We start from the raw sequence: 25,605 nt of genomic DNA on the forward strand, positions 1-25,605 counted from the left end.
TGTTCCTCTCCTATTTATACAGATTAGGAGGAAGGATTTTCCTCAACAGAATAAATAGAATAGAGAGATTTCCTCATCTAATTGGGAAAATCTTATCCTCTATCAAGTTGGGGAAATCTATCTTCTATCAGCAACAACTTCAAGTCCAAGTAAAAAACATCATCCGCTGCTATTTCTACAACCAGAAGAGAAAAGATTCATGACATTCTTATGCTTCTATTTCTAATATTCATCGTTTAATTTGGTAGGATGTTCTTAATAAAGAAAATATTTGGATGCGACATGCTTGTGCTTGTTACTGTACATGTTATCATACCACATGTCAGTAGGTCGGCATATATTGAACCATATAGGTCTGATCGAGCACCAGCACAGATCCAGTATGCAAAATGAAAAACCATGATTGAGAGTGCCCGGATGATGATCAAGATGTCTTCTCATAAACAACATATTTTATTTCAATCTCCCCCCCCCCATTACATCTGCAATCTTAATGAAAATCACCCATACAGATGGTAAATAATTCCTTCAACCAAACTTCTTCCAAGAGGTTTTGGAACAAAATCTCTAGTAGTGGTCTTTCACAAAATATATATACATATACAGTAAGAATCTGGTGTTTATTACAAAGAAATGTTACATTTGTCCAGTAATATTCAGACTGATTCTATCTTGACTTGAAAACAAGCATATGCACGGGAGAGGCCAAAAACATAAACATTTTACAGCATTTAATGGTCCTTGCATCAACAAATCTTCTTAACCAAAATCTTACACCCGATGGTGAACACAAGGCAACATTTTACAGCATTTAATTTCCAGCCATCTATAGCCCTAATTGCTGAAGGTGGCTCTGAAATCTTCTTATGCTTAGACTGTCGGTGGTCCCTTCTCTCGGTATATGCTAGCTAGAGAGAGTGCAAATCTCAAACAGCATATGAACAAATAACAGGCAACATCTGTGAGATTTCGGCTGTCATCCAAATTGAGAAAGAAAATATAAGGTATGCTCCAGACACTAGATTGCATACACTCAGCCTGAAGGAGGTAAATCATATTGGTCCCTTCTCTCAGCATATGCTAGCAAGAGAGACTGCAAATCTCAAACAGCATATGAACACCTAACAGGCAACATCCATAAGAACTGATATTTCGACTGCCATCCAAATTGAGAAAGAAAATACAAGGTATTCTCCAGACAGTAGATTGTGTACACTCATTTGCCTGGAGGTAAATCATATTCGGGTCCCTTCTCTTGACATATGCTAGCTAGAGAGATTGCAAATCTCAAACAGCATATGAACACCAAACAGGCAACATCCGTAAGAACTGATATTTCGACTGCCATCCAAATTGAGAAAGAAAAAATAAGGTATGCTCCAGACACTAGATTGTGTACATCTTTTGCCTGAAGAAGGTAAATCATATTCGGTCTCTCTTTTGATTTAACCATCCATTCTTTGGGGAAGATATTCTCCCATAACCTGCTTGCCTCATCATCTCTGCAAGAAAAAAGGGTAATGGTCCACTTATAATGCCAAATAAATCCAGATAATAAAGATGGGGATCATATAAAGTACCTCTTTCCCTCTCAAGTTCTTGATCCAGCTCTTCTTTCCATTTCCTCCGTCTCTCCGAAAATTTGTCACTGTTGAGAACATGCTTCTCATTTTAGGAATTTGGTAGCCTAGGAAGCCAATCTAGTGCTAAACAGCTAATTTTAGACCATCTAATTCAGAATTCTTAACAGAAGGCAGCACATATGAGATAATTTTCAACAGAAGTGTCTTTATCAAACCTTGGGCAATTTGGTTCCTGTTGAGCATCTTGAAGAAGACCTCCCCTTTCATTAAACTTAGGTGAAATTTCTCTTAGGACTTGATCATTCTCTTCCCCACTATTTGAGACTCGTCTGCTGCAATTTTCAGGACTCACCCTATTAGCTGTGCCAACAAGTGGAACAGTCTTCCCGCTTATATTCTTGTTGGGTGAAGTCTTGATCTTGGGAGGAAATTTTAAATTTTTGGTCATATTTTCCTCACTTTTCTTTCCAGCACATGTCTCATTGTTGTTATTTAGGCTATTAATGAACTCCTGGAAGAGAGGTGTCTGCAACTTCTTCAGATCAAGGGCCTGTCCTCGTGAAAAGAAAATGTTCTCGATTATAAATCTCATCAAGTAAGACATGTGAAGCCATTTTCATGACCAAATGAGACCAAGAAGATGGAAAATCAAGATTAACTTTAAATCTATTATCCACAATAGAAAAGAGAATGCAAGAGAAATAAACAGGTTACTAAGTGTCTACCTTCTCATCCAGAAAAGCTCTTATTTTTGACTCTGTAACTTCATCATCATCTTCAGGAACTAACTTGCAAGGAAATGTAAAATCCTTTTCCCCTTTTCTAGTGCATGAAACATCGATGAAAGATTCACTTAAGTCATTGAAGTCCATTTTTTTGTGCTTTAAATTGATATCAAACTCATTTGACCAGTCATCAAAGGGCTCAGATATTGGGTTGAAACTCTGGAGAATCAAAGCACCAAAGTTACCAACAAATACCAATAGATACTATCTTAATTATATGTAAGCATTTTATAATATCTCTCACATGACTCTAAATTGCGACTTACTGATCCAACAACTGGAAAATCATCTTTATCGTCCAACCGGCACATATCACTACTAGTACTCATGTCCCATATTGGTCTCACAGAAGAAAGCTTTCCACGAAAGAAAGTAGAGCATCTTCCGCTGCTGCTACCACTACCACAGCCACCTATGTCCAATCCCTCACAACAAGTTCTGTTGCCAACCACTAGAGTATTGCTGCAATAGAGCCTCTCCAAAGTCAAATATTGAAATTAAATGGTAGTCTAAAAGAAATTAGTGCTTGCTTACATGCTTTTCATGTACAATTTCGATGGCAGGGCTGCATCTTTTGTGGATTCCTGATATGGCAAGTGTGTCAAGGAAGAAATATTGTAAAAGCGGTAGGACATGAACTTTTTAAGATGACTAGCTTCCACATGGAGTGAACTAACCGCAAGTGCAGAGTGGTGTATTGGATGCATATCCTGAAATTCCTTGGTAACAAAAGCATGCTGCATGAAAGTTTTAATAGAAGTAAATAACATATGAGATAACAAATGATAACTTCAGGATCAACAGTACCTGGAGCAAATCAGATGAAGTGGGCCTCAGATTTGGTTCCCTGTAAAAAATTACATGTTAGACTCCCAGAAATCTGGCAAGGAGCACAAGATAAGTAAAAAAACCAAGCAAAGAAGAAAAATGCACGAGCTAGGAGTCTTGAAAAAGATGTATATTTTTAAGGCATTCACATGCCCAATTGTCAATACTAGTAGCTTGTTAATCCAGTAAATGTACTTGAAAATAGTTTTCATGTCACTCTTTTTCTTTGAATTTTTTTAATATTTATAATTTTTGCAGCTTTAACAAATTATTAGCACACAATTAATGTAATGAGAATTTTACAGTCTTCACATGGCAGCCTGTGGAGATCCTTGGTTTTTGCAACAAGTTCACTATGAACCAAAATTAACTTTGTTTCCATCTGGTATTCGACAGGCATTAACAGAGAAGAGTCTAATTATGCACAAATTAGTCTGGTTGACCAATTTCCCCTGGAGCAGCATCAAGAAAATAACTTTGAAGAATAACTCCAGAAAATAAATGGAATAAAAATGCCAAACCATCAAGAATGCAAAAAGAAAGAGCGTGTACTTCTGTAAGCATTTCAAAAGAAAATCCTTTGCCTCCAAAGAAAGATGTTCTGGTATAGGAGGATGCGATTTGGTTGTTCCAATGTGGAAAAGAGCAGCAACCTGGATCATAATTCAGTTTTTACCAGAGAAGGAATGGTAAAGGTATAATTGGGCAGTTTATGCACCCAATCAAATTTCATCAGGACAGTGGGAAAAGCGTACCTCTTGATATTGCTGACTCCAGGGAGGCTTACCTGTAGCCATCTCTATGACAGTGCAACCAACACTCCATATATCAGCTGAGCTGAGAAAGTTGATAATCTTTCAGAAATTATATCTAATCCAAGCACAAGTGCATCGTTATAGGGAAAAGAGTAACGGAAGTTCAAATTAGCAATCACAATGCTGTTCATGTTGGTAAATGGGATCATATCCCTAGAAAACACATGCTTGCAATTACATCTGAAAAGGCAGAGAAAATTATAAAAAAGTACAGGAATGGGAATAAAAATCATGAATTAGTTATTAATATAATTTGTGGCTTCAAGCTTTAGTAATCTGTTAGACCAATTAAAATGAAGTTCACACTAGTTTCATATTGCAGTTGGCAGCTCAATTTTGCCCAACAAAAGCAACTAGCATCTTTTGATGTTACAAAAAGAACCTGCTAGCAAAAGAGAATTAGGAAAATAATAGATAAAAACAAAATTTAGTCCTATCATGCAAGATCAAAACTGTGCTTCTGGAATTACTAGCAGTACACTGACTGAATATAGAATTGACAACAATTTTAAGGTTAATGTCCATTTAAGGACAGATTGGTAGAGAACCAATATGCAGAAGAAATGCAAGAACCAAGCAGGCCTTCTACCAGAAAAATTGCAGGAGGAAATTAGATAGCAAAAAATTAATGCGTAACTGTGTATAATATGTACCAAAATAGTTAGTAGTATAATCTTTTAAGCAATAATGCAAGAAAACAGAAAAGAGAAGCTTAAAATACAAACACCCCTTCCAAAATACAAATCTAACTACTTTGCCATAATTATGCCTGTTCTAAAATGTCCCATTTAATCAGGTTATAACCGTGACAAACCCAAATGCTCATCTAATATGAAGAATAATGATCCCAAACATGGATATAATGAAATCCATTACTACTGTACAAGCAACTTCGCGAAACTACTTTACATGCTATACAGGTTGGTTTCAAGGCATAAACAGATGCCAAACATGAGAATATTGTGGCTCAGCTATGTAGGTTGGTTTCAGAAACTCATTGGCATACATTCATTTGTTATTATTACACAGTTGTTCTACGATCATCCTGTTTTTTGCAACAGAACCAGATAGCTCTGCTGATAGTTAATGATAAATATAGACTTGTTCTGGCCAATATGCTTTCCATATTTGCCTTATATGTACAGGATTATACAGACTTACACAATGGCAGCAAAAGATCCATGTAGACAACCCAAACAGTTGAGACATTATGAATAGTTGTTATTGTTGTTGTTGTAGCACTAGGATTGTGAAAAGAATGTCATTTCCCACCCTGTACTTAGATCACCAATGCCATAAAATTTAGTTGCATGGTGCTGGTATTCATTAGTATCCATTTCAGATTATAGAAGAGAGAAAAATGATATTTGCATCCTGAATTATTTGATATTTATTATTAAAAAATAAAATCAAATATGATATTCACATCTAAACAAGTTTCAGAGAGAACATTCAAACAAAAGAGCAATCTCTGCCAAAATAATCAAACTCATGCAGAAAGGGGAAACACGATCATTAAGGCATTATCTCCAATATCTAAAGATATGGATTCTCATGAAGTAAAGTTAGTTATATGTATTTCATGTCCTTATTTTACACTCATATAATGCAAATATCGAATTCAGTTATCTACTTAAATGTGTAAACTCTGTTTACAGCAACCGATGAAATAACTTCAGTAATAATGTTTATTTAAATATTTCTCAAAACAATGTACAAGATAAGCTCAGCAAAAACTATTACCGTCCAGCATATATCTAATCATCTACACAAATTAAAGAGGAAACAGGTTTTGTTAATTTCTTCAGAGCTAGGAAAAGGAAAAAAAAATGGAGAAGCCAAAATGTTCTGGAAAAGCCAAAATTCTTCATGCAATGAAGTGAAAAAGGAAAAGGAATGTACATCTAGATATCTACTGATGCTAAAAAGAATAAGGTGGAAAAATTTTATGCTTACAAGCTATGCCCAGTCTGAAGAATTACTTCTGGTGCCATCCAGTATGGAGTACCCTTCATTGACTTGGCTGCATTCATAGTTGCCTAACAAAATTTTATGCTCATAAGTAAACAGTGAAATGGAAATAAGGTCTCACGACAGAAAAGAATATGAGAAGAACTTAGTGTGACTAAATACTTCTCCTGTGCTGGAACAGAGTTTATCTAGTGCAAACTAATTGTGAAAATTTTAAGGCTATTTCACAAACTCGGTAAGCGGGTATTTGCCTGATAGGTTCATATCTTGTAGGTAAAGGATGTATTAAAGAAGAATATAAGAGGCAAAACGAAAGAGATGTGAAAAAGTGAAAAAAAAAAGAAAAGATTAAACACTTATTTAAGTTGCAATTGTAGGAAAGAAAAGCCTAAAATGACTGACATTAACTGATCACATCAAGATGCATTATAAAAATCCTTGACACATAATCTGATTACCAGCTGTTAAAACATATACTATTGGTTATGAGCATGATAGAATAATATAAATCATTTGGAAGTCTATTTACTGGTTCACTACAATGCATATCCAAGAGTAGAAGTTTGATGAGTTTAGAAATGTGTTGGTTTGAACAAAGAACGAGCACATAGAGCATTGTATTTGGCAGAACGACTTTAATAAAGAGTATCACAAAGAAGTTCTCTGTTTTTCTTTCATACCAGCTTTGCAACTTGCTTAGATGCCCCAAAATCTGCTAGTTTTATGCAACCCTTGTTATCCACGAGAATGTTTGCACCCTGAATTGGTAAGATTTAACTACTTTCAGACGAAAAGTTAAACAAAGCATTCGAGCCAAAAGTCAAGAAAAATGCCATTCCTTAATGTCCCTGTGTATGATTCCATTTTGATGAAGATACTCGAGCCCCTGCAAGAGCTGCTTGGTATACATTCTTATAACCTGTTTCAAAAAGGGGACAATGTTAGCAAGCATCAGCATTTGTATCATTCCCCTGACCAGTATAAAAAACAGAGTTACTTACAGCCTCTGGGAAGGACCCAAATTTTCCAAGTAATGACGAGATGGATCCACCTGGGACAAACTCCAGCAAAATGTTTAAGGTCTCGTCTTCCCTAGCTGTTCCCAGATATCTCTGTTACAAACCGGACAAGATCAAAAGGTACACCTAAATGAACAATACGAAGCAAGTAACTTCATCAAAAAAGGACTGGGTTGACATCAAATAACCTAAACAAAGTCACTCACCACAATATTTGGATGAGATAGGTTTCTAAGAAGATTTACTTCTTCCTCAAGCTCCTTTATATGAGCCTAACACCAAGTTAGGATAAACAAGAAATAAAAGAATCGTCAACAACAGAGTCAATGCTTTCTGAAATGGGAAAATGGGTTTTAACCAGACGAAAAGGGAATGATATGGAAAAATCGTAACTTGAGCTTTCTCCTTGGAAGCACCGCTAGTCCCCATCAAGACCTGCACACGAACACGCCCATGGATCAAGACGATCGCCAAATGAACGAAATCAAAGTTTCTAGGCATGACAACAGGAATTAACGAGCGCCTACCTGCTTCACCGCAAGAAGCTCCCCCGAATCGATATTCATACCCATGTAGACATGGCCGAAGGCACCGCAACCGATGAGTTCACCCTTTCGCCAACGAATGGGGGGGATATCGTCCGCCGGAACCCGGTGCGGCGGCACCGGCGGAGGGAGTTTGGGAGTGGACCCTCCGAACCCTAGACCCAGCCCGATCCTGGACTTCCTAAGGCAAGATCCAATCCTTTCCGCGATCCTTCTGCCCCCGCCGCCGCCGTCCTCGATCCGATCAGGGCTCGGATGGAACACGAGGGATCTACGCACCGATCCGAAGAGGCCTTGCATCTTCGCTTCTGCCGCGGCTCTTCTACGACCGCACCTGGATGCTGCTTGTGCTGATGGATCTCAGGGCCGTGCTTTGGATCTCATCTGAGGAGAGGAGCGGACAGAGATGGAGATTCTAAGAGAAGCGAGAGAGACGACGAGACGGGAATCGAAGAATACGCTGCTGTGCTCGGCAACGGCAGTAGGCAGAGGAAGAGAGCAGTTAGGAGCGGCTTTGTTAGTGGGGCGAATTTTTGGGGTCGACCTTTTTCAAATGCGATGTGATTTTTAGGTACCAAAATGCCCCTCATAGCCGTTACATGGATACAGGTTTAGCAATGGAATCGTTTTCTTTTATTTTTTTAAATGTTTTTGCCCTATAGAATTATTTGTGAGCATATATTTATTTAATTATATTCACAAATTATACCAAGTCCCTTTAATAATATTGTCCTAATTGAAAGCTTGGGCCTCCAGTTAGCTCTAACTTCTCTTGTGGATTTTCACTATGTTCAATAATTGTTCCTTTTTTCTAAAAGAAAGAAAGAAAAAAAAAAAGGGATATTTTCACCACTGTTGGTCTGAGAATCTATATGCGAATTTTCAGGAGGATGGGTAATCTATAGTTCTTAAACGAGGCAAAGAACACTACATATTTATTTATTAAAAAATGTTTAAAGTGTATGGAGCTTATTTAGAAATTGAAAGCCTGGGGACATCAATTAATTTTCACGACAGGGCGATTAAACGAGTTTGGAGTGGAGGGGGATATGTGACATCAGAACCTTGGCCGTCAATTAATTTTTGGATTTGATCTCACCTTTGAGATCTGTGCGAGGGCAGGCGGACGATGAGATCTCCGTCCAGTTGGTCATCATCCTCGCGCGGGAGAGAAGACGAGAAAAGAAACCCTCTGTCCAGCCCTGTGAGAAATCGTTATCGATCCAGCAAATAAACACATTACCTAAAATGATTCTGCCACTAATGTTAATGAATCTATATGTAACATTCAAAGCAGCAGCAGTCGTTGCTGAAACAAATAGAATATGACTATAATTACTTCGCATGAATGTTCTGTCCCTATAATAACTTCTGATTTTGCACATCTTCTTACTCTAAAGAGGACTAATCATCACGACCTAATCTTCTACCAAGCCTCAGAATGTCACCCCAACGTACTCTTTTCAAGTTAATTACCAGTTACTGGCGATACTGCAGAGGCGGTTGCAAGAGGGCTTGGTGCAGCAATGCGGAGGGAAGAGACGATTCGAGAAACCAGCACAGCTTCATTACTGATCGCTCTCGTTGCTGCAACTTCTTCTAAGCGCTTCCATGTCAGTTCTCTCTTCTCCTGTGCTGCCTTCTCCTTTGTGTCATCTTGTTCAAATTTAAGCAAGCACTCGTTGAAAAGCTCTTGGTCTGCATCCAACAACAGTTTCCTCACATTCAGAGTTAGGCTTTGAACAGCCTGGTTCCAGTGGCTCCTGTTATTCCTCTCCAATGATGGGAAGATAATAGGCAGTACGACCTTCCGGTTCTGGATGATCAAGTTTCTTATGTGATCATTGTTCCATAGGAACAAAGCTCGCTCTGCTACCTGAACCAAGGGACAGTTTAATATAATTCTTAATCTACCAGGAATATTGCCAGCATATAACAAAAATGCTCATTCCCCTAAATTTTCTACTGGATGCAAGTTACACCTTTATAGAGGGTTCAAAATGCAGAATTGATTACAGCAACCCTAATTTATCTGGGCCCTAAGAGTATAAATTTCAACTTCATCAAGATGGCATGCTGTGGAATAGAGATAATGATCACAACTTATCACAGAAACATCTATGTTCTCTGTTTGTTGAATGCTGAATTTGATTGTGAAAGTAGGAACGTGCATGAATATGGAAATCAATTTGGTAATTAACTAGTGTATAACTAAGAATGAAAAATAGCAAAGAACTTAAAACTGCCAAAAAAAAAAAAGTTGAAACCAGAATTTATTCTAATATAGCACTAGCATAAGAGAGAATGAACATATGCTCTGAAGCAGGGACTGCCGTATCGAACCATACCGCCCGGTACGGGCGGTACGTACCGGTCCGACAGGTTGTCGGTACGCGGACCGCCTGTTACCGGTCCGAGTGCATTGTAGCACTGTAGCAGTGCTACAGTACTCGACACACCTGGGTGTACCGCTCTGTCACGGACAAACTTCGAAACAGGGTGTTTGATGTAATGCTTATGTATGTCTGTGTCTTTTGGCATGTTCATGCCTTGTACAGAATGTAAAGGGGCGGCCGAAGGCTTAATAGTCCCATTTTAGTTGGGTTGGTGGCCTCTTTAGGCTTGTAAATAAAGGTTGTGTCATGTAGACACGTGCGAGAGCTTTTCGGTCTGTAATTGACCATTTTACCCTTTGTTGTGCCACTGTTCAGAGCTTGTAAAGTCTGTTTGTAATTTGCATTGTCTATGAAGTGTTTTTCGGAGATGTTTGCTTGTGGATCCCGATTGAGGCGTTCCCTCTAGCCCGTTCTCTCTTTTGTTGGTCCTAAGGGACAATGGGAGTCTACGGGGAGGCTGACCTTTGCGGACGGACACGCAAGGGTGCCGCACGACTTAGGCAAAACCAGCTAAGTCCGTGTCATATGGTATCAGAGCGGGACAAGCACTCATAGAAACACTTGACATGTAAACGTGGGGGACCTAGCAGGGCTGCGTTGAGGGCAGTCAGCACACGCGCGACCGTTTGAGGGAAAACGGGCATGGAGATGTAGGGAAAAGAGTCGCTCAGAGGAGCGGGCATCTGAGATTGGCATTCAGAAGAATGGCCAACCCTTCGCGCAAGAGGCACCACGAGAACAGGCAAGCTTGGAAGAATTTGGAGTGCACAAAGGTTGGGATGGCTGAGTTTGAGCTACGGCTCAACGTTGACAACTTTACTTGATGGTGCTCAAGGCAAGCGAGGCGCTTGGCAAAGGACGAGACCATGCAAAGTGGAATGAGTTGCTCAGCGACCGAAAGAGTTGTGCAAAGCTCACAGAGGTGAGGGGAATTGCTAACTCGAAGAATTCTGTACTCATGCATGAGCTTGTATGCGGACGATGGAATGTTCGTGGCCATCCCAAGGCGGTCGAGACTCGGCGCCATGGAGCATTGAAACTTTCTCTTCGGCATGTGAAGGATACGTCCGTAGGAGGCTGAAGTGTGCAATGAGTTCAGCATGTTGCTAGGCCTTGAGGGGTGCAGTGGGGGCTGTATTGACGGGGAGTCGCAATCTAGCAAGTGCGTTTGCAGGAGGCAGAACAATGCACAGTTTGTTCAGCAGATCGGAGTAGTCCAAGGGGATGGTGGTCTCCGAAACGAAGAAAGATGTTGCTCCAATGGGACAGTTATCCAGGAGGGATAAGTCCCGGCTCTCTAGAGGGAGAATCATGTGAGACGGACTTCACATGTTGAGGAGGAGTACCTCACAAACAACAACTCCACGAAGCTCAATGGACCGAGCAAGCAGCGAGGAGTTGTCGCATGATCTCGCTCGAGAGAATGCATTGGTGGATGCATTGCGAGATCAAGTGGGGGAGCAACCTAAAGCAACTTAAATGAAGGCACACTTGGAGTCGATGTAGAGATCGGACTCAAGGGAGGGCTGACCCGTGGAATGGTGGGCACGAGGGCCGCCATCGACTCAATGCGAAAACGAGGAGCGGAGCAACTTGGGTGTAACTTGGCGAAGTACCCAAGCCGCATGAAGGGAGCTAGCAGAGAAGTTGGAACATGGAGCAGAAGCACAGTGCTTTCCTTAGACAGAGGTCAAAGACATGAACTCTTGTAGAGGCAAGAGTAGGATCATGTTGTTCCATGGGTCTTTCATTCTGACGGAGCGGACTCATCTTGCATGGTGCCAAAGACGAAGGGAGCTTCGGGGCACATGCACCTTATCTCGGAGGAACATTTGATGAAGGAACTAAGGCGACTCAATTTGTGGAGGCGAAGTTGAGTTCAGAAGGCCTTAGCACGGGGCAAGAGGACGCAGAGGCAGGTACTCTTGAAGAATATGCCACAGTGTTGTCATTCAAAGTTGCTATAATGGAAGCGGTGCGCAGCGGAGATTGTGTTGGTAGGGGCAGAGGCCCAGGATCCAGACAATGGTGCACAAATTACAGTGAAGTCGGTGGACTTCGGGAGCTACTAGGCGACGGACTGTCCTAGAGCGGTGCTTCATCTATGTGTGACCCGAGAGTGGGTGGATGAAGGTCAATTGCCAAAGGAGCGAACAAAATCGAAGGTGGAAGAGACCCTGCGATGTATTGGCAGAGGCCACACATGGAGGGTTCACAATTCGAGTTCATCCCACAAGGATCAGAATGCAACAGAGATGTCACCAGGAGGCGACATGGTGCAGCGGATCGTGGTGGAACAGTTCGTGGCAATGCGATACACACGACATAGTCCCGGGAGGGACTGGATCATATGGAGGTATGATCAGGAGCTACTGGGAGCTCCACTTCGGTGAACAACACGACGGCAAGAAGGGCTATGGATTCAAGGAGTGAAGGCCATGGTACCGCAGAGGCGGGTCTTCCGTGCGTGCATCGAATTTTGCATCGGATGAAAACCTTGGTCATCAGCATATGGGGGCTGGGTTCCACCAAGGGAAAAGTTCGAATGCAAGTACCAGTGAGTTCCATGGGAGGAACTTGGTCATGCAGAGGTATGATCGAAGCAGCTGGAGAGTTGGACTGCTCCAGAGCTCATATTCGCTTAAGGGAGCCCGGCAAGTCAGAGGACAAGGCCGAGTAAGCGAACGTTGCTACCAAGGAAGCTAAGGAGAACAGAATCGGTGCAAACCCTACAATGTGATGGCAGAGGCCATGCATGGGAGTTGCAATCTGTCTTTCCATCGACCAAACAGTTTGCTTGGAGAACACAGAGGTGTTGAAGCAGGGGGTCGAAAGGGGCGAGGAAGCGACGACGAGTCCAGAGGGACTTAGCTACCCAAAATCAAGCAATCAGTTAGAATGAAGGTGGACTCGGAGGAGTGTCACGGAGGCATATCTACTGATTGTGAAGAAAAGGGATGTAGATGCGAGGCGACGGATAGTAGTGCCATGGGCATGGCAGCGCCATGGTACCGCAAAGGCGGGACTTCCGTGAAAGTCATTGATCCCTTGCTCTCACGGAGGGAGAGCGCTTGGTCGTGAAAGGGGCCGAGGAGGTGGAGCATGCAGAGGCAATCTCCAAGTACCGAGACAAGGCTGAAGGGTAGAGGCCAAGAAACTTCGTAAGGCCGGTGTCAACAAGTTTCTCATCAAGATAGCCGTAAGTGAAGGACTTCGGGTCATGCAAGAGTGCACGACCAAGGAACGAAGCAGGCAGTACGCGGTGCTGTACCTTTGCTACTCAGTGGAGTAGGCGGCAGGGTTGATAGAGAAGACGGTACAATCCCAGAGGCGACCTCATCTATCAGAGAATTACTCCAAGTTGGGGTGATAACTTCCCGCATTCCAGAAGTTCGATGGCATTGAGAAGGTGAATCACAGTAGCTAACTCAACGCAAGGAGTGCAAACACTTCAAGTGCTTCAGAAGTGTGAGCAAAGAGCAGGCGAAGGCCAATAACCAGCTCGATGCATGAAGTACAACCTCGAGGAGGCGGGCGAAGTCAAGTAACCTTTGCCTTCTCAACTCTTAAGAGAATGGGCGAAACCGAGTACCCCAATTCTCTTATCTATCCAGCAGAGGAGCTCTGCACAAGTTCAATGACCCTTCGAAGAGAATGGAAGACAACAGTTGTCAAATCCTCACCAACGGTGATCAGTGCTACTGAGAGTAGATTGTCCGCTTCATTTCCCAACGAAATGCCAATTGAAAGCGGAAGTGATGCGAACCTACTTGGATGTGACAACTAACTGAAAGAAGAGTCAATGAGCAGATTTTGTGGAGGAAGGACCCAAAACTTCAGAAGTTTGCGAGGCGATGCTCGTTAAAGCTCCAACAAGCATCCACCCAGTTCAAGCAGCATGTGAAAATTTTGAGAGACTGGCGCAGTAAGGATGGTCTTTTCCTTCATTTGGTGGATCCGCAGGAATCAACGAGGATCAACACAACTCAGCCAACCCCACACCAGAGTCAGAGTCATTGGCGAGTTGAAGCAGCATGGCGGATCAAAGGTTCGACTACTCAAAAACAGCAGCGGAGAGCAGCTGGGAGCCAGGAGGCGCATTGCAGTTGGAGCAGAAGATTGAAGACTCAGCAAAGGCGAAGAGTTGCAGTGTTCACAAAGGCTTCGACGAGGACGTCGAAGGGATAAGTGGGGGAGAATGTCACGAACAAACTTCGAAACAGGGTGTTTGATGTAATGCTTATGTATGTCCGTGTCTTTTGGTATGTTCATGCCTTGTACAGAATGTAAAGGGGCGGCCGAAGGCTTAATAGTCCCATTTTAGTTGGGTTGGTGGCCTCTTTAGGCTTGTAAATAAAGGTTGTGTCATGTAGACACGTGCGAGAGCTTTTCGGTCTGTAATGGACCATTTTACCCTTTGTTGTGCCACTGTTCAGAGCTTGTAAAGTCTGTTTGTAATTTGCATTGTCTATGAAGTGTTTTTCGGAGATGTTTGCTTGTGGATCCCGATTGAGGCGTTCTCTCTAGCCCGTTCTCTCTTTTGTTGGTCCTAAGAGACAATGGGAGTCTGCGGGGAGGCTGACCTTTGCGGACGGACACGCAAGGGTGCCGCACGACTTAGGCAAAACCAGCTAAGTCCGTGTCAGCTCGGAATACCGTACCGTACCGGTACCGAGCCTAGGTCGAAATACCGGTACGGTATGGTATTGCGAACCTTGCTCTGAAGACCTACATAGTTAGAAGAGGTAAACTGATTAGTGTTAGTGATGCAAGGAGAGGTAACGGAATTCCTAAAAAGACTTTAATAAAAACTATAAATAAATATTTAAATATTCAACTTAACTAGACATATGACCTTTCGTAGATTTCAATATTGATAAAAATATCCATGTAGCCGGCCTAAAGAGTAGGGGCTTAGAACTTTATTGTTGTTTTTATTATTGTATGGCACTAGCATAACACCCAAAATATAAACAATGAAAAAGAATTTCCCAACTTCAAGATTGCCAGAAGAGTGGCAGTCGTTTCCAATTTTCAACATATTTCCTATTCAACATCATATCCAATACACTTTTAGTATAATCCGGTCGATCTACTGCCCGTAGTTCAAACTTTAAACAGGAAGGATTTACTTTGAAACAGAGAATTGAAGGCTGCTGATAGTACCAACTGGTAGGAAGGGAAGTAAGTAACAGAAAGTAATTTGTTGCAAAATCATGTTCTCGTAATTTAATTCCTTGAATCCAGGGAGAAATGTAGGTTAACTGTGGAGCAAGATAATAAAGAAACTCAAGAATAACACTTCTGTAAACTGTAACTTTCCAAACTTCTAACTACAGTCAATGATGGAATCAAGGATCAAAATATTCATAACTAAAGCTAATTGAATAGCTTTTAGAATTTAGAAATTCGTAATATGTTTTATTCTGGGTCCACAAGTGTGATTGTCATCCTCGACAGAAAATAAAGATCTCAGGTAACTGATCTCAGACTCTCCTTGACAGAAAATAAAGATTGCCATCAGGCAAATGATCTCAGACTCTCTTTGACCACTCATTCTCTGCATTGTGGCATATTTCAGAAACCATAATCTCTTAAATCTGACAGATCTTTTAGCAATCTAAACATCCCAAGGATTTCTCACCTCCAAGGGTTTTCACATATGATAATCCAATTCCTTAACTTAATAGGTTTGTCAGTGTTATCTATGTTTGAGTCAATTCCATCTCTTTCAGTAGAAGAGTATGCCTAGCGCATGACACTCTTGCCAATGTAAGGCCTGCAGAGGGTCAACATATGCAGCATTACCCCCACAAAAGACACTTGATTTGACTAATTAAAGCAAATGCAAATTATCAATCCATTATCCTAATTCAACCATCATTTTTTTCATATATCATTTCATTATACAGAACCTCCACATATAGCACCAGTAAACCAGTTAAAGGTATTCAAGTAGGCAACAACTTTGACACTATATTCCAATGTCGGCAGTAGCAGATAATTTATCAGCATCACTGCAATAGTTTAAACCAAATATCATGTTTAGAGGGTATCACGGAGTAAAATTTGTTATAGGAATAGCACTAACCTTACTAAAACAGTGTATCTACCATTATAGCATGAACAGGTATATTCATGTTATGAAATAAGATTGCAACATCCTAGCACATGCTCTTAACAGATACTTATGCAAAGTTTAGATCCCTCTTAGTGCAAATGAACTACAAATCATGAACCCCTTTTTGTTTTATAAAATTTCCCTTTTTTTTTTCCTCTCTGCACTCTTCATGATGCAGTTGGCTTTTCATGGCCTTTTTTCCCCTCAACACATTAATTACTCTTGGTGTATGGTGTTCTAAAAAAGTCCCTATTTTCCAATCTATTTGAGATAAATGGCTTTGAAATCCTTGGCTTTCCAGGAAGAATGAATCTCTCACCATAGATCTTGCTCCAGGGTTCTATTTTCACTTTGCAATATTTAATGGTTGAAAGCACATCAATTTTAATCGAGGTTAATCACATTTTACAATTAAGTCTTGAGCATTGCTCTGTCCAAAAGCATGATGTACACCAATGCAAATTCAGAGAAATATTAATTTGCATGATGTTAACTCATCAGACTTCTTGGCTCTAAGAATGAGCACACCAAAAACGCAACCGTTATTTGGAGCATAAGTATCTATGGTTTCAGAGATAGTCAGCGGAACCAATTATCACAACAAAAATGGAGTACCTGGAAATGTGAGCTGTTTAAACAGCGTCCAATCTGTCGGAACAAGGGCACCATGCACCTCTGAAACTCTGCCACCTGCGTCAACTCCAACACCTCCTCGAGTTCACCAAGAAACATGACCTCTTTCGAGCTATTTGTTATTGGCCAGTACTTCAACAATCCTCTGATCACCGTATCTGCCAGCTTATAGTCCTTCTCCACAAACTGTGTGATACAGTATGACAGCTGCTGGTGGTATAGAACGACGCACTTGGGCTTATGAAGCGGTATCAGAACACGAACCAGGAACAGCTTGTGCTCTTCCTTCAGCGGCAAAGCAAACCCGTTTATGATGCTCCCTAAGATCTCCAGCAGCTCGGCAATCCCATTGTGCTTCTCGGACTCAAAGATGAACTGGTAGAAGATGTTGTTGATGACCTTCCTGATAAAGGGTCGGTGTACCATGAATTTGCCATACACCCTGTGGAGTATGGTCTTGAGATACTCCCTCTCCCTCTGGTCCTCGGAGTCGAACAGGTCGAGCAGCTGCAGCACGAAGGAGTGATCGATGTAGCGCTTGGCGAGCTTCGCGTGGGTGTCCGGCGACGTCACGAAGCGCAGCAGGAACTCGTAGACGACCTGAAGGTGGGGCCAGGCGGGCTCCATCGCGGGCTCCTCCTCCTCGCCGTCGAACCCGTCGGGGCTGCGGTGGCGCTGCACATTAGACGACGGTAAGGCGCGAAACAGGTTGGTGGCCAACATCCGCGTGGCCTCCTGCATGGCGGCCTCGCTGAACTTGGCGCCGCCGGAGACGACGTAGTCCACGAGCTCCAGCAGCGTCTGCCGCTTCACTTCCTTCTCCCTGAGGTTCCGGCCGGGGTCGCCGAAGTCGAGGACGACGCAGCACATGGCCAGCTTCTTGAGGAAGAGGCCGGGCTTCTCGGAGCTCGGGACGTCGCGGAAGCTGGGGAGCGGCTCGTAGGCGAGGAGGGAGAGGGCGAAGGAGTCGGCGTCGGCGGCGTGGCCGTTGCCGACCGCGTCGGCGGGTTGCGATCCGGGAAATTTCTTGGCAGGATTCGAGGATGCTCTCGCGGACGACGAGGTGAGGGAGGGGTCGGCGGCGGCGGCGGAGGATTTGGAGGAGGGTTTGCGGGGCAGCTTGTTGAGGATCTGCTTGATCATATTATCCTTTCTTGTAAAAATTCCGGCCCCAAGAAACCGAAAGAAAGCAAGAAAGGAGGAAGACAAAACCCTAATAAAGAAAATGAAATCGGTGGGTGGAGGGGAGAGGAAATGGAGGTGATATAGGAGGAGTTGGGGCGGAGGAGAAGTATTGCAGTTGCTACTTCCCAATTCAAAACACACTTGGCTGGTAGTCCGTCTTCTTTTCTAGTCGTGCAGACAGGGTTGTTTAGGCAACTAATAATAGCAGTTGGTGGCAGAGAAACGGAAGCAGGCGGGCTGACCAGTGCTTTTGTCAAGTAAATGGAGCGAGCGAGCGAGACAGAGAGAGAGAGAGAGCGAGGGTCTGGGGAGCAGGGACAAGGGGCGGCTGAGGCGGAGTACGGGAAGGGGGGTTGACACGTGCGGACGGGGGCGAGGGATGCAAACCAAAGCATGCGAGGGAGAAGAAGACAACCACCCCGTTCTCCGGTTCGGTTGCACGTGCGAAGTAGCTGAGGAGGAAACTTATGGGCCGGACTTGAGGTGAAAAGGACGTTTAGTGTTGTGGATCAGTTATTAGTACAGTTAAATTGTGATAATTCTGTTTAATATCATATATTTCCATTGGGTTTGTTCGTAAGAAACGATTCCGTCACACTTAATTTGAATATAAATCTATCGATTAAACTAGATGACACCTTCACATAATTATAAAACTAAAAATTTTGAATTAGTTAAGATTAAGATTGAATATATAAAATGTAAATTTAATATATTTTAATATTTAAACGTTTTAAAAATCTTAAACGATGAAAATATTAATGAAGATTTTATTTATAAAATAAAAATTAAGTGATTAAAAGTAAACCTATTTATTTTTAAAAATTATAAAATAATTATTAGACCGTCGGTATTTTATGAATTCAATTATTGGACGATTAAGAAATATTATAAATAAAAAATTTACATCACCAAAATAAAAAAATATTAAGGTGAATGCATAAAGTTATTAAAAAACATATTTTCATTGATAAACAATTAAGTTTAACTCCAATTGAGGATATAATAAGTAAGAATTATTCAAAATAATAAGAACATATACTAAAGAGACATAAAAAGAGAAATCTAAGAAGACTTCACTTAAAAATGTAAATAAAAGATTGAGTTCACTTAACGTAATCAAAGATATTACTTGTACAAGACTCAACGATAATATATATATATATATATATAGTTGATCCCAAATAATTGGGTAGGAATTAGAACTTATTACTATTGTTGTTGCAGTATAGCTGGCGTATCATCAGTGATACTCCTGGCAGTGAAAATTACTGTGTGCTCAGAAGAAAATTTTCTGAACCAGAACTGAATTAGTGAAAATATTATATTATTAAGTTCTTGCCGCAACAGGACTTGATGCATCAATATATTTACTCAAATTAATTGCTTAATCTGTGGCAAGAATGAAGTGTGTAACAATCCAAATCCCATCTGGCAGCCAGCTGAATTGAGAAAGGGAGTAGCAGCAGTCTCATTGCCAGGGCCGTGGCAAGATCATCCACTTTGTGCTCTTCCCGAGTCTTAAAACTAGACTATGGTGTCTCACAGCCTCCTGCCAAAGAGAAGATGAAAACAACAGCAATGAAAAATGTGTGTAAATGGAATTAGAGGGTAGGCTTTAGGGTTTAAGGAAAGACGGGACAACTTTCTTCCTTCTCATGTGATTGATATGAATTCAGAACATCTCCTTAATGCTCTGAGCAAAAGCGAAAGAAAGATGAAAAGATTCCTACTACATACAGTATAGCATCTTCAGATTTAGTGATCCATGTTTAGGCTTATTCAAGTGCAAACAGTCTGACCAGAAGAGGCCTTGTACAGAGACCAATCAAATCAGCACGAAAATGCATAGAATCACCATAATTCTCTTGCTACTTGTGCAAGTTACTTAGCAAGAGAATAATTTGTTCAAGATAAATCACAAAAGAATGACAAAGTCTCTATTCTTAGCATGCCATTGAAACACCTATATTTGGGACTTGTAAACTTGATGATGATGATGATGATGTTGGTAGAGGCCAATGATTCACTCGCTTGCTCTCTCTCAGGTGACAATATTGTTTTCTGATTTCCGTACTAGTTTAGGTTGACAAAAGGAGATACCGATGCAGAGGTCAGTAAGAACCTGATACTTCATAATCACTTTGAAGTAGGTGAGAGACTGATTCCCTTGTTTCTATCTCAGACGACATTTTCTGTAATTTTCTCTTGTTACTCATTGAGGCTGAAACAAAGACATCCTCCTCACTAGATTTTCAAAGAGACAAGAAAACTAACAGAGCCTTCCACAATTTCTGCCGAGTTACTTTATTGATGATTAAAGATAACTTAGAGCGCACCCTTTTTCTTCACAGTCAGCAAAAACCCTCCATCAGAAAAAAAAAATATAGATTTCATTGTCCTGAAGGACTCTTTAAAAATAGTTCCCAAATAGCTACATGGTACCTAATTAGTCTCAACAAGAATGAAAAGTCTGAAATGTAGCATCCAAATTAAGGCAACTACACAGCGGACAAACGATATAATAGCTTAATTCTGCCTTGGAAAGATATATTAAGACATTGCTTCTCAGTGTTCGAACAATCAATCCTTCCCTCACCATGTAGTCGTTGATGGGAAATTGACAAGATGTAGTGATGCTATCTACCATCCCTAAATCCCTCATCTTTACCCTTTCACCTTTCCGGCGAGACCCTCGAGGAAATCCACGCATAATGAAATTTTGCACACCCCAATCTCCAACATTCCAGCAAAACACGATTCAATTCCTAATCTTCCACGGTGCCAAATTATTCGGATGCAGTACGTGAATGCTTTTGAGCTACATTAATAAAGGTGGCACAAATAGGGGACACTCCCTTGTGCAAATCTTATTCTCACGTGGAACGTAGTTAATCTAAGATAAATTCCTAGAAAAAGTCTTTATTTTTTTAAAATTCTCACCTCACACTCCTATTTTCAAAAATTTTGATACATCATTCCAACTTTTGAGAAAGATCATTTTATGCTTGTAGAATTAGTTGGGTTCACTTTAGGATTAAAGTGGATAAGAAATCGATTTTAGTTGAACCGATTCCATTTACCCATTACTCATTAATCGAATGTGACCTTTGATATATCTCATCGCATCCTCTCCATCATCGATTAGGAAAAAATCATATTCCAGTGTTTCAGTACTACCGAGTGTTTCAATGTCGTCGAGGGTTCCAATGTTATGATAACATCTCAGTTCGAACAAAGGAGTTTTCTAGGGTTATGACATCTCTCCGGTTCTGCCATAGAGTTTTCCCCTCAAGTATTCATCTTTGATAGTTTAGTATTGTGATAACTATTTGAATTTCATATTTATGGACCAATTTATAGTTTAGTAAATTCTATTAGATTTATGGTTTGATTACATATATGGATTAAAAGAAAAAACCTAAATTCCTAGTTGGAACTGAGAAGCTGATCTTGGATGGATTTGCTTGATCTTTACTATTCTAGTTTCAGTTAGCTATCAAAGACTTTATGACACCAATAAAGTTTGGTTGTGAACCTGGAGGGAAGAAAAATGTAGAGAAATAAATGTCATCTACTAAATTCTTACCAGTTTGGTTGTATGTCATTCCTCCTCTAGCTTAATATATCTTGTCCAAATTATATATTTCTGCCTCAACTAACATCTTTCAACATTTGTTTCTTAGTTGTAGAATTTCCATAGCATGATTTTCACGAAAAACTTAGTTTGCTTGATATTTCACTTTACTCTTCAATCCAAGTCTTTTATCTATCCTGGAAGCTAAAGATGAATTTGGACATAGTATTATTATTGAATTTCTCAATTCATAAACGATTTGTTGCATGGCATGAATATTGGAGTAATCATCAGATTTTTGAAAATCATTTTTTAGGAATATTGCAATCTTAAAGGGTTCCATTATTTTTTGGGTCCCGTTGAAAAATAACGTAATAATGAATTTGTGCACTTATTGACCTCCTTTTTCTATTGTTGGGCTTTCTAGTGACCTATTATTGAAATTAACAGTTCTATTTTATTTTAATTTTAATCAATTAATGATTGTCGTTGATGTTTATAAGATCTACATTTATATTCATCTTTAGTGAATTCTCAAGTCTAATCCCTATACTCATAGAAATGCCAAAGTTAGTCTCAAGAATGTTGATTTGAGCATAGATGGGTTCTTGCAAACTTCTTTCATAATTAGTTTGCTTTAATTTATCATTAATAATTTATTAATTTTATCTTTGCAATTCTATTTATTTGTAAACCTATAGTTGCACATTTGAAGAAGAGAAGAACCAAAGTCCATCTAGTTGGATGGTGACTAGTTATAGCTTTATTGAGCATATCTGTCACTTCTTTAGGGCACTCTAAGTGTATTGGAAAAAAAAATTGATCTCCATATCACATATATTATAAGACATATAACATTTGGCTATGTCCTCCATACTCTTGATATAGTCGTATCTCATGGATTATTATTGGTAATTCTAGAATGATGAGATGAAAACGATAAGTTTCTAGTGAATAGAGTTCAATTATCATTTTTGATGTCTGATATTTTTCTTCTATATAATTTATCAAATATTAGAAAAGTAATTAAGATAAATGCAGTTACAATCTGGTATGTTGCTCAGAAGTATCTTCCATTTGAAGGGCCAACCCATGGGGAATTGACAAAGCTGATGATTTCATTGCATTCATGTGAAGATATATCAACTGACTTTTGCTGGATGTACATATGCATTTATATGTATATTATTTTGTTAAAGTAATTATGGGATGTCACCGTCATGTATCAGTAATTGATAATTTGAAAATTTTGAATAAGTTTAATTGAGTGACATCAGTTTATTTTATTATTTTTGAAAAAAAATTCAATAATCGAAGAGAGAATTCAAATATTCAAGCAAAATAAGATTTATTATGTCAGCTATTTAAGAGGCCACCTACCTGTATTATAGGTTAGTTATGTAGACATATTTACTTAATGAAATATTATATTAGTAATTTTTTTATAATAAAAATTGATCGCCAATGGAAGTAGAATCTCTAAGATTATGAAAATGATAAATTCTTATATTACATTAGAAAGTAATCGATAAAATATTATCAAAAATATCATTTGAACAAGTATGTTTTTTTAAATTCAGATTTATAATTGTAGTTTGTTTTACAAAATTATCCTAATGATGGCTTTTTGTTATTTGTAGATCATTAAAAAGTTTTATCCTTTGCCAACTATTGAGGTATCAATTATTAAAAAGTTATATCCTTTGCCAACTATTGAGGTATCAATTATTGAGATACCACATACTGAGAGATCACTGTGTTTCTCTAATTAGCCACATAAATTATAGTTTTCATTGAGACAATTAAGTAATTAATTATTTTTCCATTCTATAAGAAGAAACTCATGAAACCTTTGATAAGATGATTCCCAAAAAAAGCAACTCAGTCAATGTAAGCCCTAACATTTAAAATGCAAAACCTATGAGAGATTTCGAGAGAAGTTGGTGATTTTTGTGTAGGAACATGGGGTGATAAAGTAAGTGCAATCATTGGTGAGGATGGTGCGAACAAGCCAGCGATACAAATTTGTGGTATCAAAACCTTTTATATATATATATATATATATATATATATATATGATCCTTATCATGACTGATGAGAAAAAGAGAAAGAAGGGAAGGTGAAAAAAAGATGATGATGAAGACAATTAAAGGGAGCTACTGTAAACCCTTGGAAAAGAAGAAATTAGAGAAGGATAAGGAAGCAAAGCTAGATATCATTTTCATTCTCAATGATAGAGGCAAAGGCATTAGCAAAACGACCAAGATGAAGATTGACATCCAAGAAGCGAATGGGAGACATTTTGAAGGTCGGGCATTAACAAATTTTATAAGATAACAAACAGAGTTGGAAAGAGACTATTTGAAATGAATTTATTTGATTTTATATATGATCGAGACAAATGAAGTTTTCAGAAGAAGCGATATTAATCATATGCAAGCTGAAGACGTTATCATGAGTTAGATAATAAATTTTATGTACAGCTTGATTGCATATAATAAGTTAAACATATATATGTTAATTATAAGCAAGCTCACTTACACTATTTTAGTTTTTTCACGTTATAGCCAATAAAACCAAAGTAGTTTGAAGAGACGATTGATGATACCTCAGCATAGAATGGTTCTTCTGTTAGGATCAAGTCGGTACTAAGAGAAGGGGACAGTTGAATTAGTGTTTACAATAAAAATTTCGTTAATTCGAAAAACTTCAATGATTTTGAAAACCTTGATTGGATGAAATCCGTACCGGAAGTGATATCAAAAGTATGCTTTACTTGAAGCAAATGTAATAAATAATTAAAATAGAGAATAACAGCAATAAAGAGCAAAAGGAAAGTACATACCAAATTTATAGTTATTCGGTCGTCGTGACCTACATCCACTCTCGATTCCTCTTCTGTTGATGCCACCGACGTCCATTAGTGGTCTTCCTTCAATGGGCAAAGACTAATCACCCTCTTACAATACTTTCTCCTTTTTATAAGTTTAGGAGATAATCCTTACAAGCATCACTCATCTCTTGAATGATCATAAAGCTAAAGAAAGAGGATGATGACACTTAGCACTTTTTTTTAATACTTTTACACCCTAAAATCTCAAGATTTTTGTTCATACTTTTTGTGCTCTTTCATGCAGGAAAGAGTGGGTATTTATAAGCCTCAAATGGCTTAAAAAATGGAATAAAAAAGAGTCTATCTTAGGTTTCCGGGATATTGGCGGTACCACCGTTTGTAGACTGACACTGGATGGTATAACCATTTGATAGAACCTCGAAGACTAGGCTCTAGCGATACCACTGCCTAATAGGGCGGTACCACTGCCTGATAGGGCGGTACCACTGCTTGAGAAGGCGATACCACCACTTGGCAACATTAACTGTTTGCGATACCATTGCCCAGACCACTTGGGAGGCCTAGTCTCAAGCGGTACCATCGCCCAGTTTAAGCGGTGTCACAGCTTGATGTGGCTCCAAGTAGCTAAATGGGCCATCCAATTGGCCCGATTCAGCTATGTTTAAGGCCCAATTGATCGTTAATTGAGTTAGTAGGATTTTTTCAAAAATTAACTCAAATTAAAGTCCTAACTATGATAGTTAAGACTAAAATAATTACGATACAAGTAATTTAAGTTGTCTAGTATGTCAATTGTTCAACCGAACTCTCGGTGAACTTCTGGCGAGCTTTCAATGAACTCCCGATGAACTTCCGATATGCTTTCACTACATCATCCGATCTCTCAGTGTATCCCCCGATTCATTCGGCCTGATGCCCGATCATTGACTCCGACCCAACTTTGATTCTTCTTTAATCATTTTTTCTTTCTCATGATCATAGTTAGTCCTGTATTACTTATCTCAACACATGGATTAGATCATTAATTCACCAATTGACTTCATCATCAAAATCAGAGAATCAACAATCTTCCCCTATTTGATAATGATACCAATTGATGACGGAATTTACCTTAACTCCCCCTATCTATATGTAATATTGAGATAAAGCAAACTTGAATTCAAAAGGAATTATAACATTTGAATTCAAATGAAACAATTACGATCATAGTGATCAAATGCAATATATCAAAATTTCATACATTGTGCATCATCATAGTTCCAAGTCATCAAAGTATAATACACACAATTTCAT

General features: G+C 39.7%; 2 protein-coding genes across 3 annotated transcripts; both read right to left on the reverse strand.

The window, feature by feature from the left end:
• Positions 1-555: 555 nt before the first annotated feature.
• Positions 556-8,046, reverse strand: LOC135593459 (mitogen-activated protein kinase kinase kinase NPK1-like). The gene is made up of 17 exons (XM_065083522.1): positions 7,529-8,046; positions 7,395-7,436; positions 7,208-7,273; positions 6,984-7,094; positions 6,820-6,901; positions 6,663-6,739; positions 5,968-6,050; positions 3,952-4,033; positions 3,749-3,849; positions 3,176-3,215; positions 3,046-3,105; positions 2,903-2,952; positions 2,635-2,830; positions 2,309-2,527; positions 1,799-2,133; positions 1,581-1,648; positions 556-1,502 (listed from the first exon to the last, which is right to left on the reverse strand). The coding sequence occupies exons 1-17, from the start codon at positions 7,844-7,846 to the stop codon at positions 1,423-1,425; spliced, it is 2,010 nt and encodes a 669-aa protein (XP_064939594.1). The 5' UTR covers positions 7,847-8,046; the 3' UTR covers positions 556-1,422.
• A 739-nt stretch (positions 8,047-8,785) lies between these two features.
• On the reverse strand, positions 8,786-18,261 carry LOC135584249 (serine/threonine protein phosphatase 2A 59 kDa regulatory subunit B' gamma isoform-like). Of its 2 annotated transcripts, none has more exons than XM_065083523.1 (2): positions 16,679-18,257; positions 8,786-9,422 (listed from the first exon to the last, which is right to left on the reverse strand). In XM_065083523.1, the coding sequence occupies exons 1-2, from the start codon at positions 17,837-17,839 to the stop codon at positions 9,015-9,017; spliced, it is 1,569 nt and encodes a 522-aa protein (XP_064939595.1). In that variant the 5' UTR covers positions 17,840-18,257; the 3' UTR covers positions 8,786-9,014. The 2 variants fall into 2 exon arrangements, with proteins under 2 accessions (XP_064939595.1, XP_064939596.1); XM_065083524.1 differs by lacking the exon at positions 8,786-9,422 and adding an exon at positions 14,533-14,670 and having other exon boundaries at positions 16,679-18,261.
• Between the last annotated feature and the right edge of the window lie 7,344 nt (positions 18,262-25,605).

Source organism: Musa acuminata, chromosome BXJ1-9 (genome assembly GCF_036884655.1).
Source record: "Musa acuminata AAA Group cultivar baxijiao chromosome BXJ1-9, Cavendish_Baxijiao_AAA, whole genome shotgun sequence".
NCBI lineage: Eukaryota > Viridiplantae > Streptophyta > Magnoliopsida > Zingiberales > Musaceae > Musa > Musa acuminata.

What these genes read in the sequence shown, in the direction of transcription:
- LOC135584249 (XM_065083523.1), bottom strand. Translation starts at nt 17,839, where the DNA reads ATGATCAAGCAGATCCTCAACAAGCTGCCCCGCAAACCCTCCTCCAAA. An exon ending in TAAACAGCTCACATTTCCAG is followed by an intron (nt 9,423 to 16,678) that starts GTACTCCATTTT and finishes CCCTTGGTTCAG; the next exon opens with GTAGCAGAGCGAGCTTTGTT.
- LOC135593459 (XM_065083522.1), bottom strand. Translation starts at nt 7,846, where the DNA reads ATGCAAGGCCTCTTCGGATCGGTGCGTAGATCCCTCGTGTTCCATCCG. An exon ending in AAATTGTACATGAAAAGCAT is followed by an intron (nt 2,831 to 2,902) that starts GTAAGCAAGCAC and finishes GCTCTATTGCAG; the next exon opens with CAATACTCTAGTGGTTGGCA. An exon ending in AGAACTTGAGAGGGAAAGAG is followed by an intron (nt 1,503 to 1,580) that starts GTACTTTATATG and finishes TTTTTCTTGCAG; the next exon opens with AGATGATGAGGCAAGCAGGT.